Source organism: Salvia hispanica, chromosome 3 (genome assembly GCF_023119035.1).
Source record: "Salvia hispanica cultivar TCC Black 2014 chromosome 3, UniMelb_Shisp_WGS_1.0, whole genome shotgun sequence".
Lineage (NCBI taxonomy): Eukaryota > Viridiplantae > Streptophyta > Magnoliopsida > Lamiales > Lamiaceae > Salvia > Salvia hispanica.
The window spans coordinates 5,628,789-5,640,818 of NC_062967.1; the positions used below are offsets into that span (position 1 = coordinate 5,628,789).

The 12,030-nt window shown below is 36.4% G+C and overlaps 2 protein-coding genes across 2 annotated transcripts; both read right to left on the reverse strand.

Moving 5' to 3' along the window:
* Positions 1-1,369: 1,369 nt before the first annotated feature.
* Positions 1,370-5,012, reverse strand: LOC125213372 (pectinesterase-like). Its single transcript, XM_048113883.1, has 2 exons — positions 3,968-5,012; positions 1,370-2,279 (listed from the first exon to the last, which is right to left on the reverse strand). The coding sequence occupies exons 1-2, from the start codon at positions 4,977-4,979 to the stop codon at positions 1,576-1,578; spliced, it is 1,716 nt and encodes a 571-aa protein (XP_047969840.1). The 5' UTR covers positions 4,980-5,012; the 3' UTR covers positions 1,370-1,575.
* A 3,564-nt stretch (positions 5,013-8,576) lies between these two features.
* LOC125213373 (pectinesterase inhibitor 1-like) lies at positions 8,577-9,976 on the reverse strand. Its single transcript, XM_048113884.1, has 2 exons — positions 9,656-9,976; positions 8,577-9,109 (listed from the first exon to the last, which is right to left on the reverse strand). Exons 1-2 carry the CDS (start codon positions 9,880-9,882, stop codon positions 8,743-8,745), a joined length of 594 nt encoding a protein of 197 aa, XP_047969841.1. The 5' UTR covers positions 9,883-9,976; the 3' UTR covers positions 8,577-8,742.
* Positions 9,977-12,030: the final 2,054 nt, after the last annotated feature.

Genomic DNA, 12,030 nt, shown 5'->3' on the forward strand with positions numbered 1-12,030 from the left:
CTAGCCAAACGTGGTAATCCTTTCATCAATTCATATCATACTACTTGTTGAAATCAAACAACAACAATTTCTTTTGACAAAAATCACCATAGTTGTTCCCCAAGTCCTAGCACCACCAAGTTCAATTCACCGAGGTATAATGCCTTCCAAATTCGAACTTTACACTCAGCAATGCACGCATACATTTTAGCATCCAACTCATGCTTTCAAACACCACTTGCTGTCATCTTGGACTCCCACAAATTTAACGCGAACAAATAACGAAACAAGCAATCAAACTTCAGCAATTCAACACCCCTCTGTAACTAATCGAAATCGCTTTGAGAACATAAGTCTGCGGGGTTAGTCGGGGTTGTTTCGGGGCTGTCCGGGTTCATTTCGGAACCGTTCGGGGACTGATTGACAAGGCTGGACGACGGTAGCTGGCTGCCGGCTTCGCGCAGGCAGCAACAACGACGGCGAGTGTAGACGGCAGCTGCAGAGCGAACTGATTGAGACAGCAGGGGAGGGCTACTCCGATTTCATCGACGAACAGTAACAGATTTTGGGACGAGACGGCGTTTGAGGCAGCGCAGTGGTCGCGGAAATCACAGCGGTGGCGGCGGCTGTCAACGGCGACGACGACGAACTCCTCAAGGGCTAGAGTAGTGTTGAAATCGAGAGAGAGGAGAGGCGGCGGCCGATGTGCGGGGTGTAACCGGCGGTGGAGAGTAACCGGGCGTCGTTTGAATCGGAGGAGGCGGTGAGGAATTGAGAAGGCGGCGGCGATTGGAGTCCCTCTCAATTTGGGGGAAATTTGGCGAAGTAGCGTGTGGGAGAGAAGAGGGGCGATCCTCCCAATCTCTCAATTAGTGACGCATTTGTTCCGTCGCTAAATTTTGTCGTGTTGTTTAACATCTTCATTTGGTCAAAATCGGGATTAAAAACGTTGACCGCTAAAATTTGACGGAATAGTTAACTTTGGACCAATTGTAATCCGAGTTGAAATGTTTGGGACCGAAAAATTCAAAAGATAATGTTTAAGACCAAAATTGTAAAATGGTCATATGTTCAGGACCAGTTTTGCCTTACTCAATTGAAATCACTATATATTGTGGAGATATTTAGAACATCTTCAGTGATGGTCTATGATCTAAAATGGTGTTCTATAATCTAGAATGGAGTAGGTAATTTGGTTCAATGGTATATTAAAACTATTCTTATTTTGGGATTTTAGGTTTTAATTAAATTAAATCTAAATTTTTTTTAAAAAAAATTTGTGAGTAAAAGAAGTTCTTCTAATCGATATGAACTACTCTCTTTGTTCTTGAAAATTATGAACTAGAGTTAGCATAAATGATTCGAGTAAAAATACTAAAAATACTATCCCTTCGTCTCAAGGAAGATGATTCCGTATCACAATTTGCATACAACTGTAATCTCTATTTTGTAGTCTTTATCAGCAATAATTTATTACTACAACGTTATGTAAGGGTGAGTAATTATTTAAAACAATTGGAAAGATATTTCATAATAATCGTTTGAATAATAACAATATTAATAATACAACAAATCAATCTAATCCTACCCTCACAGTCAACTCGTCGCCGTCAAATTAGGGAAAAACGGCACCCCCGTCGGCGGCAGCCACTGATTCCCCTGAATAAAATTGGCGACCGTAAACTGCGCCGCCTCGTCAGAGCTATTAATAACCCGGTAGCCCGGCCAGGTGACCCGGTCCGTGGTATTGGAGCCCGGCCCCCGGTTCATATACTCCCCATAATAAAGCGTATCAAGCGCGAAATCCCCATCCCACTCGAGCCACCCTCTCCGGTGCACCACACTCTCCATGTTACAATACATGAAAACCGTCCTCGAATACTGCTTCCACGGCCGCCCGAGGTACGTCGTGAAGTTGGCCAGCACGGGGAGGAGGTCGGCGGCGGCCGCGACCTTCGAGTTGAGCACCGAGATGCCGGTGTTCTGGTTGGGGTCCTCGCGGCCCTGGGCCGTGAAGATGTTGCGCTGGTTCGGGTCCGGGCGCCGCGCGTACAGGTTGCAGTTCTGGAGGACCACGGCCGCGTTCCCGAAGATGAAGTCCACGGTGCCGTACACGTCGCAGTCGCGGTAGAACTGCCGGAGGGAGTGCACGTACAGGGTGTCTTGGTACGCGATGAAGCTGCATTGGTAGAAGGCCGAGAAGTCGGCCCCGCTGCGGAGGGCCACGGCTTGGTGCTTGCTGGGCCCCGCGTAGTTCTCAAAGCTGATGCCCTTCGCGATGAACCCGTTGCCCACCACGGCTGTCCAACGTACGAATTCATGATTGAGAATTCGTGTATTTACAGGCAAATAACTACAGAGTCATACTTAACTATCATCAATGCTAGTAAAAATTAAATGTGATTTACTAATTGAGTAAATATCATGTATCTACAAGCAAATAATTTTATACTAGCACTTAATTCTTATTAACCCTAGTAGTGAATTATTCTTATCTACAAGCAAATAAAATGTTTTTTCGAAAGTGTGGATGTGCATTATTCAACTAAATGCATTTGTTAGAATATGACAATTTGTTAATAGTTGTGCTATTCACGAAGCTAAGTTGTCCCACGCAGCCCATGACTTTTAAAAGGTTTCCTACACTCTTACTACTTTCATATATAGATATTTGTGTATATTATAAATATGAAATTTTCCATCGTTGTCAATGTAGACCAACAAAGAGGGAAAAGGGGAAAATGTTGGGCTCACCACTGCTAAAATTGGAGAAAAAGAAGACCAACAATGGATAATGGTCCATACACTTAAAAAAATTTCCAAGTGTCATGCTCTACTTAATACTATCGTCTTGGAACGTCGGTGCATGGTGTTATTAAGTACTACCACTAATTAAGATTAATAGCTAAATAAAAAGAACTAAGTAAATATTAGGTGTACATAGCATTTAGTGAAACGAAGAAAATATAGTTGGCTTTTCTAAATGAGCTGTCTCTACAAATCGGACAACAACTTAAATTATTAAACTACATTCCCCCTTTCTCATTTCAGCTATGTCCAATCACTGTTTATTTAGATCACCGACGGCGCATGTGGCATTATGTGATAATTGTATCACACTATATTTTCAATCATGTTTTCTTGGGACCCTATTTTGAAGAAGACGTGTTTTCAGATAATCTAAATAAAGTTACTTCATTATATCCAAATTAATCTGTTTTTTGATCAAATAAAATCATCATTAAAAATTGGTTGTCATGGGACTAATTAATAATGGATAATTGAAGAATTTTTCCAAGGGAGTGTGACAAAAAACGAACCACATATTCAAATTAATTATTTTATGAGTACACTACCTAGCTAGACCTACATTTCAAATTTACATGGGTAATTCCCGTGATGAATTTAATGATTGTTGACACCAAATTATTTTGTTAGGTTATTGTTCATCGTCTCGGAACCAAATTATTGAATCCACATATTTTTGAAAATTATTCATAAATACCCTCCTCACATTTAGATTTTTATACATAAATCACCAACCAACCAAAATCCTCTATTCACGACAAACAGCATGGATAATTTTAAATTTTTAATCATTAATGACCAACGTGACATTCCAACATTCCAATTTCGCTAGCTCATTATCTCAACCCGTGATATTTCATAAAATCATGATGTATATTATATTAATCTTATGTGTAATAATCACCTAAATGACAAAAACCCTAGAGAATATTCGATTCAGTAATGTTGGACCCCCATTTCACCTACTTCACTCAATTATCTTAAAAAAGAGTTGTATAATTACGAGTCCTTCATTAAAGTTACTAGTTGAGACAAATTTTACTGCAATGGTTTCCAAAGATTAAGCTAATGCATGCAAAGAAGGCCCCACACCGCATACATGCAGATTCGTATCTAATTAGTAAATTAAATAAAGAGTAGTAACTGCAGAAACCGCAGAGAAGAGATTGATTCTACTCACCAACTGTAGACGATCGGAAAGTCGTCCATCCGTCAACAACGCTCCGGTTCCCTTTGATCCACGTTTTCCCAATTCCATCTCCCAAAAACATGATGTTCATCTTCCTCCTCTCCAGCTCCACATACTCGAAATACGCCCCCGCTTTGATGTAGATCACAAATCTCGCATCGCTATTGTTCGGCGCCGCCGCCACCGCCTCATTCACGGTGGTGAAATTGCCGCTCCCGTCCTTCGCCACCACCAGATCGAACCTCGTCTCGTTCGCCGCCGCCTGCAGCAGCCTCCGATCCGATCTGCTCAGCCACGCCGGAAATCCGCCCCGCATTCTCCCGTACTCGGCGAATTGCTCCTCCTCCGAATTCGAATTCAGCAATAATTTCCTGCCTTTCTTCTTCTTCAGCTTCTGCACCATCGCCAGCGAATTGCTGAAATGGCGCGAGATGCGGCGGAGGCGCCCCTCGATGAAGCGGCGCGTGTTGTTCTTGCTGTAGGCGAAGCCGTCGAGGCAGGTGTTCTGATTCGTCATCGCGCCGCTCAGGAGCGTCTGCAGATCGGCGTAGTGCTTCTCCGGCGATGCGGCGTCGCCGGAGAGGTCGGAGAGGACTTTGCCGAGCTCGGCGACGGTGTCGGCGAAGAGCTCGAGGCAGTCCTCGAGGGCGCGGAGCTCGAGCGGCTCCAGCCGCTTCAGCAGCTTGCGGCGGAGGCTGCTGCAGTTGGAGGCGGAGTCGCGGACCTCCTTCATCGTCACGTTGATCGTGTGCGATATCACCTCCGGCAGCGTCTTCCGCCGCAGCTCCGGCAGGGCGGCCACGGTGGACACGCACAGGTCCTGGTACATTGCGCCGTCGCACGCTGACGTGGCGGCGAGCAGTTGGACGTGTTTGTGAATATGGATTTTTCTAGGGGCATTTTGGGTACTTCGGAGGGGGTTGAAATTTAGTGAGAAGAGTGTGAGTGTGAGTGTGAGGATGAGAGAGGCAAGGGAGAGGATTGAGAGAGTGAGCTTGGACATTTTGTGGAAAGGGCAAGTTTGAGGTGGAGGAGATTGAATTGGTATTGGTGGATATATAATTGAATGATTTTGTGGTCAAATTGATCAAATAATTAAATAATGGAATTTGATGGTTGTAATTAAATACTGCATAGAACTGAGGGAAACACAGTGAATAGCAGCGTGGCTGGGCCAGGTGGCACGTTATATAATTATGAACTTTTATCCAATATTAATTGTACTAAGATCTATAATTATTTTTATATATTTGTCATAATTGTGTCACCAGCATTAATTGCCTGCCGTTGCAAATTTAGAAAGAAAAAAAATACTATTATAAAAACAATTATTACTATAACCTAGATATTTTGATTTTTGAAAGTAGAATATAGTTTTGTAGTACTATAAAAGATGTGAACTGCTAATGCATGTGAAAAATGATTATTTATGATGAAAACTGTGTCAACTAAAACTAACTGTGGGAGTCATATTTGAGGGCGTGGAGTTGCTTGAAATGAACTGATCAAGCAGAAAATTTTCAATTTTATTCGTGTTTGTTTTATTAGGCCTTTTTTTTTTACTTTTAGACGACAATAACTAATTATAGTCAAATTTCTTGGAACTGAAAAAAATAAGATGACAATAATAGTGCATCTCAGAGTGCCGGTGCTGACCTCGATGGAAAATAAATGATTATTTTGCTCTTGCATGGGAGGTGGTGATTAATCAATTAATAAACTTGAGATGTAATCATAGATCGAAATTTCAAGCACTAAATTTATGCATTGAAATTCAGAAATTTGTCAGACTTTAACGTTGCAAAGTTTTATGATGGTCGCAGACCAATTTCATAGGACGTGAGCCCAAGAAATTATTCATTAGACATACATTTATTTTATTAAAAGATAGTAGTACAAAAAATCATTGAACAACACAACACAATTTCATTTTCATATACGTACACACAACATCTAATTTAAGTATTTTCAAAAAATAAATAAGACACCACGAGACTTTCGGCGTTGAATTGGTTGCCTTGTTTTTCTGGAGCGTCTCAATTTATTTGTATAATATCTGTAAAAACGTGTTTTCTTCAGACAAACGAGGTTCCCTTGTCTCTCAGATTTTTATCATTTCCTATTCACCGCCTTCAAGTTTATAGCTCGGTTTCATATGTTGAGCACATTCAAAATTTCAATGTTTTTAAAATAAGTCTTGTTAATTGATAGCAATAGTGAAAAATAATTATTTTGCTTAGTAAGTACTCCATATTACTACTACATGAATAACAATAAGTGTCTCATTTTATAATTTTCGTCTGTCCACAAATAAATGTGTTATTTGTTTATTTACTACTTTTAGCAATAGACCTCACATTTCACTAGCTTTATTTTACTCGCATGTTAATATAATTATTTAAAAATATGACTCACCTTCTACTAACATTTTCCACTCACTTTTTCTACTACATTTTTTAAAACTAGTGTCTTGTTAAAATTGGTCTTATATTGATGGACGGAGGGAGTAATCCTCAACATTTTAAATATTTAAACCATAGTTCTTTTTAGGTAAATAGATTATTTTCACCGATAAATGAAATGCTTGCACAGTATTTCAAATTGAAAGATTACGTGTGAACTTTCAGTTTTCATGGAGTACAATTTAACCCTCTACTTGAATTAATTTTACATTTTAAATTACTAAGGGTATTTTGGTCAGAATTTATAAATTTTGGCCAAAATGTAGTGGAGTAACATTTTGGTAAGTGAAACGGCTATATGTTGGTTCTAAAATATATGCATAAATATTGTCAATAGTAAGATATTTTATGATATACTCCTACTTCATTACACATATATTTTAATTAATGGGCTTAGTATCGATCGAATAAGAGTGAAATATCAATTTGTGGAGTATGTGTACCATCTTAAAAAAACATTGTCCCTATATTAATGTGTAACTAGCTGGAAACACATTTTGTACTCCATAACTTTTGACTTTATTAAAAAAAAATTTTAAGTCATATGTTAGCACTTGGTATGTTCTTTGAATCTGATCTGGACTCTGGGCCACAGGCCTGCCTACAAGTTAGCAACGTTAAACTCTGACTAATTACTGAAACCGATGAACAATTTTTTAGTGGTTATGTGAAACTTAATTGGCTATTAGGAGTAATATAGTTATATAAAATCACAACCTCCCATGATGCAAGAGTTGAATATACTACTACTAGATTGTAAACAAAGGCCATCACCATATAAAAGGGACTTAGAAAGTCTTTTGTAGATCGGATTTTGATTCGAATATAGACTTGTCACATATTGAATAGATTTCGCCTAAATTATCATGTGACTTGAAAGTTTCGTGTTAATGCAGATAATAGTAAGTCATGACGCGTTTTATAAATATATGTATTTAAAATGAGAGTAACGTGTGTTCAAAAAAAAAGTTGAACAAATGTGCATTATTTTGTAAATCATTCTAAATTGGAATATTGTGGACTATTTTGTGGGGTTGAAAGAGTATGATTTTGTAGCTATTATGTGGACAGCCTTTTTGTATTGGTATAAAATTTTTGAACACCCAAAATATTAATGGATGCCCGGGTTCGAACGCGAGATCTTATGAGTGTGTGAGTGTGACTGAATATAAATAACAATTCAGACTATATAATAAAGAACTGAGCAAAAAAACAAATTTAGTGTCGGACTACGTACAAATGGACCCGTGACACTCCTCCCAAATGAAAGAAGAGAACCCCAAAGTTTATTGAGTCTAAAATTTTTCCATTTCCATTTCCATTTCCGTTTGCTTTTACCTTTTTTTTTTTGTATAATTTTGCATGAAATAACCAAAAGTTTGAAATTTAAAATCTATACACAATACATATATAGTGTTAAACAAGGGGATAAATCATCCTCCTATTCCCTACTCAAAATGGAGAATATCATACAAGATCATAAAGATTGTTTTACCTTATAGAATATGGAGTATATGTTCTTTTAGGAGTATCACTCTTCGATAAAGAATGGAGAGTTGGAGACTGTATTCACAATATCAATGAATAATAATTTTAACCCCAATTCAATTCAACACATAATTCTCACCAAAAAAAATGTGTCCACCCATATTATATAGACATGCAGTCTATACATTAAAGCTAAATTACGAAAAAAAATATTATTGTAACATTGATTTTTCTTGAAAGTGGTACTTGAAATTCGCATACGTATGGAATAATTGTTAGTTTACAAACCAATCTGATCACACAAATCTTGATTAAAATTAAATGGATGGCTATGGTTGATTTTCATATTGAGCATCTTAATGTTTTTAGATCCTGCTGAAAGAGTGTCTTATTTGATCATCCATATGTGCATATATAAATAGTGATAGATGAGTTGTATACTAGCTTTGATGGATTTTGTATGGGCTTTTATACTGCGAGATTTCACCACAAGCCCAAAATGAGCCTACACCAAACAGCCCATCAATATATACATACAGATATGGATGTGAAAATGCAATTTTTCATAATCTATATTAGCCTCTTATAAATCTTAGGGCAAGCCCAAGTCAATTGCTTTTTTTTAATTATAATTGATTGGACACAGCACGTGGCAATATGTCCGAACTCCGGACGACTGAATCTTTATTCCAAGACCACATTATCACGCTCTCGGTTTAAATATTACATTTGCCTATAAATACATATTGCATAACATAAACATAACAAAATAAACACAGCATTAACAACTAATCACTCACAGCACTTTGCACTAATTCAATCAATTGTAAGAATGTTGAGAGCGGCAGACAGCAATTGCTTGTGCAGAACAACGTATTTGGTAAGATCTCTTGCCATGTCAACAGTTTCTGCGTCTTCGCAATCTTTTTTCTCCTCGAAATTGCTGTTTTTGAGCTGAGAACTGCAGAGTTCAGCACCGGAGAGAGCAGCCGTTATGAATTTTTGAGCATCCGGGTAGTTACGTGTGCCCACTCCATCGTTCGCATCCTCGATCAAATCGTCGATAGATTCGTATTGATCCATACAATCGGTTAGAGCAGATTGGAGCTGTGGATCTACATCTGAATCTGCGTTTAGTTTTTGTATGCTATCTGTTATGTTTTCTGCATGATTTTCTACGAACCTGTCGTTTAAAAACTAAGTTGTTAGCTTCGGTTCGGTTCGATTCAACTTCTTTTTATATTTCAAAAAGTGAAAAAGGTACCCAAAAATAACTTTTAGAGTAGTATCACATTGTAGTTATTAACTTACTTATTCTAAATTAAATTTTGCATTGAACTTTTTAATTCAGAAGCTCATACTTCACAACTCATTTATTTATTATTCATAAAAAAAATCAGAGGATAGAAAATATAGAGAGAATTAAACATAAAAGAGAATAAAAGAAGGAACAAAAGGAAAAAAGAAATCTGTTGTTGCATCGTGTGTCAACGGAAACTCAACGGCAACATGATGCCCAGAGCTTATTCGGCTCTTCCTATAGATGATTCAATCCACTTTCTTTACATTTCTTAAAATTCGTGTCGAAATCAAATAGGACTCTTATTAAGGGACGTGAACGAGTATTTGTTGTCTAAATTCAATATTTTTATGTGCCTAGCACGTTGTATTCACAAATAATGCATAGTACTATAAATGCAAATAATTTTCGTAAAATAATTGTCCATACTTGAGGGTGAAAAAGGCGAGGGCATTAGGTTCGGCCTTTTGTACCGGTGTGGCAGATTGCAGAGTTGATATGCAGTCTGCTTCGTTGCCGCCGACGCCGTGGCATGCGGCCTCCACCAGCGCGTCGCCGGTGAGTTTCGATAATTTTTGGCCGTGGCGGACATGGGGCCGCGCGGCGCCGACCAGGCCAAAGAGGAGTGCCAATAGCAAAAACGATTTACGCAACATTTTGTGAAAATTTGCTTATGAGTTTTGATTGATTTTACTCCTCTTTGTATAATATTTCCCCCCCTTTTTCTACCGTTCAACCACCAAAATGAAAAGCACGAATTTGCTTAAAACAGATTCGTTTTTCCTTCAAAACAGGTTCGCCTCAAAATATTAAAGTTTATTATATAAGTGCTTTTTTTAAATAATTGTTGGTGTGCTAGATATACTATATGCTAAAATCAAATCAATAATTATGTAAAAAAGACTAGTGGTTGTGGAAGTTTTGAAATATATTTCGCGTCCACACATGAGATATTGCCATGCTGCCGAACACTTTCTTTAATTTATCATGCAAAGCCCAAATTATCCAGTATTTTGACATTCATAATATGGACTATAAATTCAAATGATTTATGAGATTATATAAACTACTTATATCCTTATCACAAAAAAAAAAAAAAAACAATGTTGTTAAAATAAATGGGCTTCAAACAATGCACCATTGTTCAATTTACAGACCATTTCAGCCCATTGATCGATTTCCAAATAAAAAAATAATATTAAAAAATTAACCTTTTATCAATCAGAGTATATTTTTTTTCTAATGGTACTCCTTTTTTTTATCCTCTCCTTTTTTGGGATTTTTACATTATAAATAATATTTTATAATTTCCACCATTTTCATTTATTTATAGTGCATGTCGCAATTAAATATCTATAGTTGATTATGTCTCTGCTGATATTAGATAAATTCATGCTCCAAATATATGTGCAATAACCTATAAATCACATAGAGATCTAAATCGCTTTTGGAATACCAAATGGACACACTTAATAAAGAAAATTATTAATACATTTCGAACCAATGGACTTAGGCTTTAAAAGACCCCCTCTATTATTAGTCTGAGCGAATATTTAGATTTTCGTTTTTTTGTCTGATCCAAATCGGTTAAAATTCTCAATTTCTTGAATCTGATCGAAGTATCTAAATTATAGTATTTTTTTATGAGCTAATTTAATAAATGGTTGTTGAATTATTGTATTTATACCTATGCCGCTATGCGGTTGCTATGAAAAAAAATCCGTAGTCTATAAATCTGGTGTATATAATAGTTACTCGGTCAGTAAAAAATAGTTTTATTTATAAAAGTAGAAATTTCTCTTTTATCCTCTTTATTCATTTTTTCTTTATATTTCTCTTATCTTATTCATTTTTTCTCCTTCTCTCTTTTTCTTATTAAATCCATGTCATCTATAAATAGGACTACTTTTTGTGGACGAAGAGAATATGTAATTTTTTAAGGTATATGTTCAAGGACCATTGACCACTTTTTTCGAACAGTGTGTATTATAACCTAGCGGTTTAGGAACTACTCTTTCGCCCCACACAGTTTGTCACACTTTACCATTTTCGTTCGTTCCACAAAGTTTGTTCTACTTAAAATCTTAACAAAAATGGAATTAAATACATTTATCAATATCCTCAATGTGAGACCCTATTCCACTATACACCTCCAATAAATACAAAGTCAAACAAATTCTTAAAACTTGTGCCAAGTCAAACTGGAACAAACTTTGTGACACGGATGGCGTATTTATAATATATTAGTATAATATATAATCATTTTTTTAATAAAAAATGATATAAACTCAATGCAAACCGAAAATCAATTTTTTTTTAATTTGATGCAAAATTTTGAAACTCAATCATTAAAAAAAAAAAACTTTAGGAATTTTTTTAATACAATTAAAGACAATAATTTTATTTCTAAATATATCACCAAAATTTTAAAAAACGTCTTTATGGTTAGTGTCTCAACTAAAATTAGAAAATACAAATAAAAACGTCCTAAAAAATCAAAATATTAAATTAATTTATCTTTAAGTTGAGAACGTTTTCATTTGCGTCCTAAATTATTACTATTTTTTTAGAAAAATGAATACAAATGATGGTATCTCAATTTTTATATCACTGGTATTCTATTATTCTAATATTTGCTCACACTTAATTAGTAGGTGGCTTAATGAAGGATACCGTAAATCATATCTCGTCAAATGTCTGATTTGTCATATTATAGATGTCATTGTATTAAATAATTCAGAAAGTTAATCCATAAACCATTAAATGAGTAAAAGACAATATTCACAATCCACAATCATTTTTTG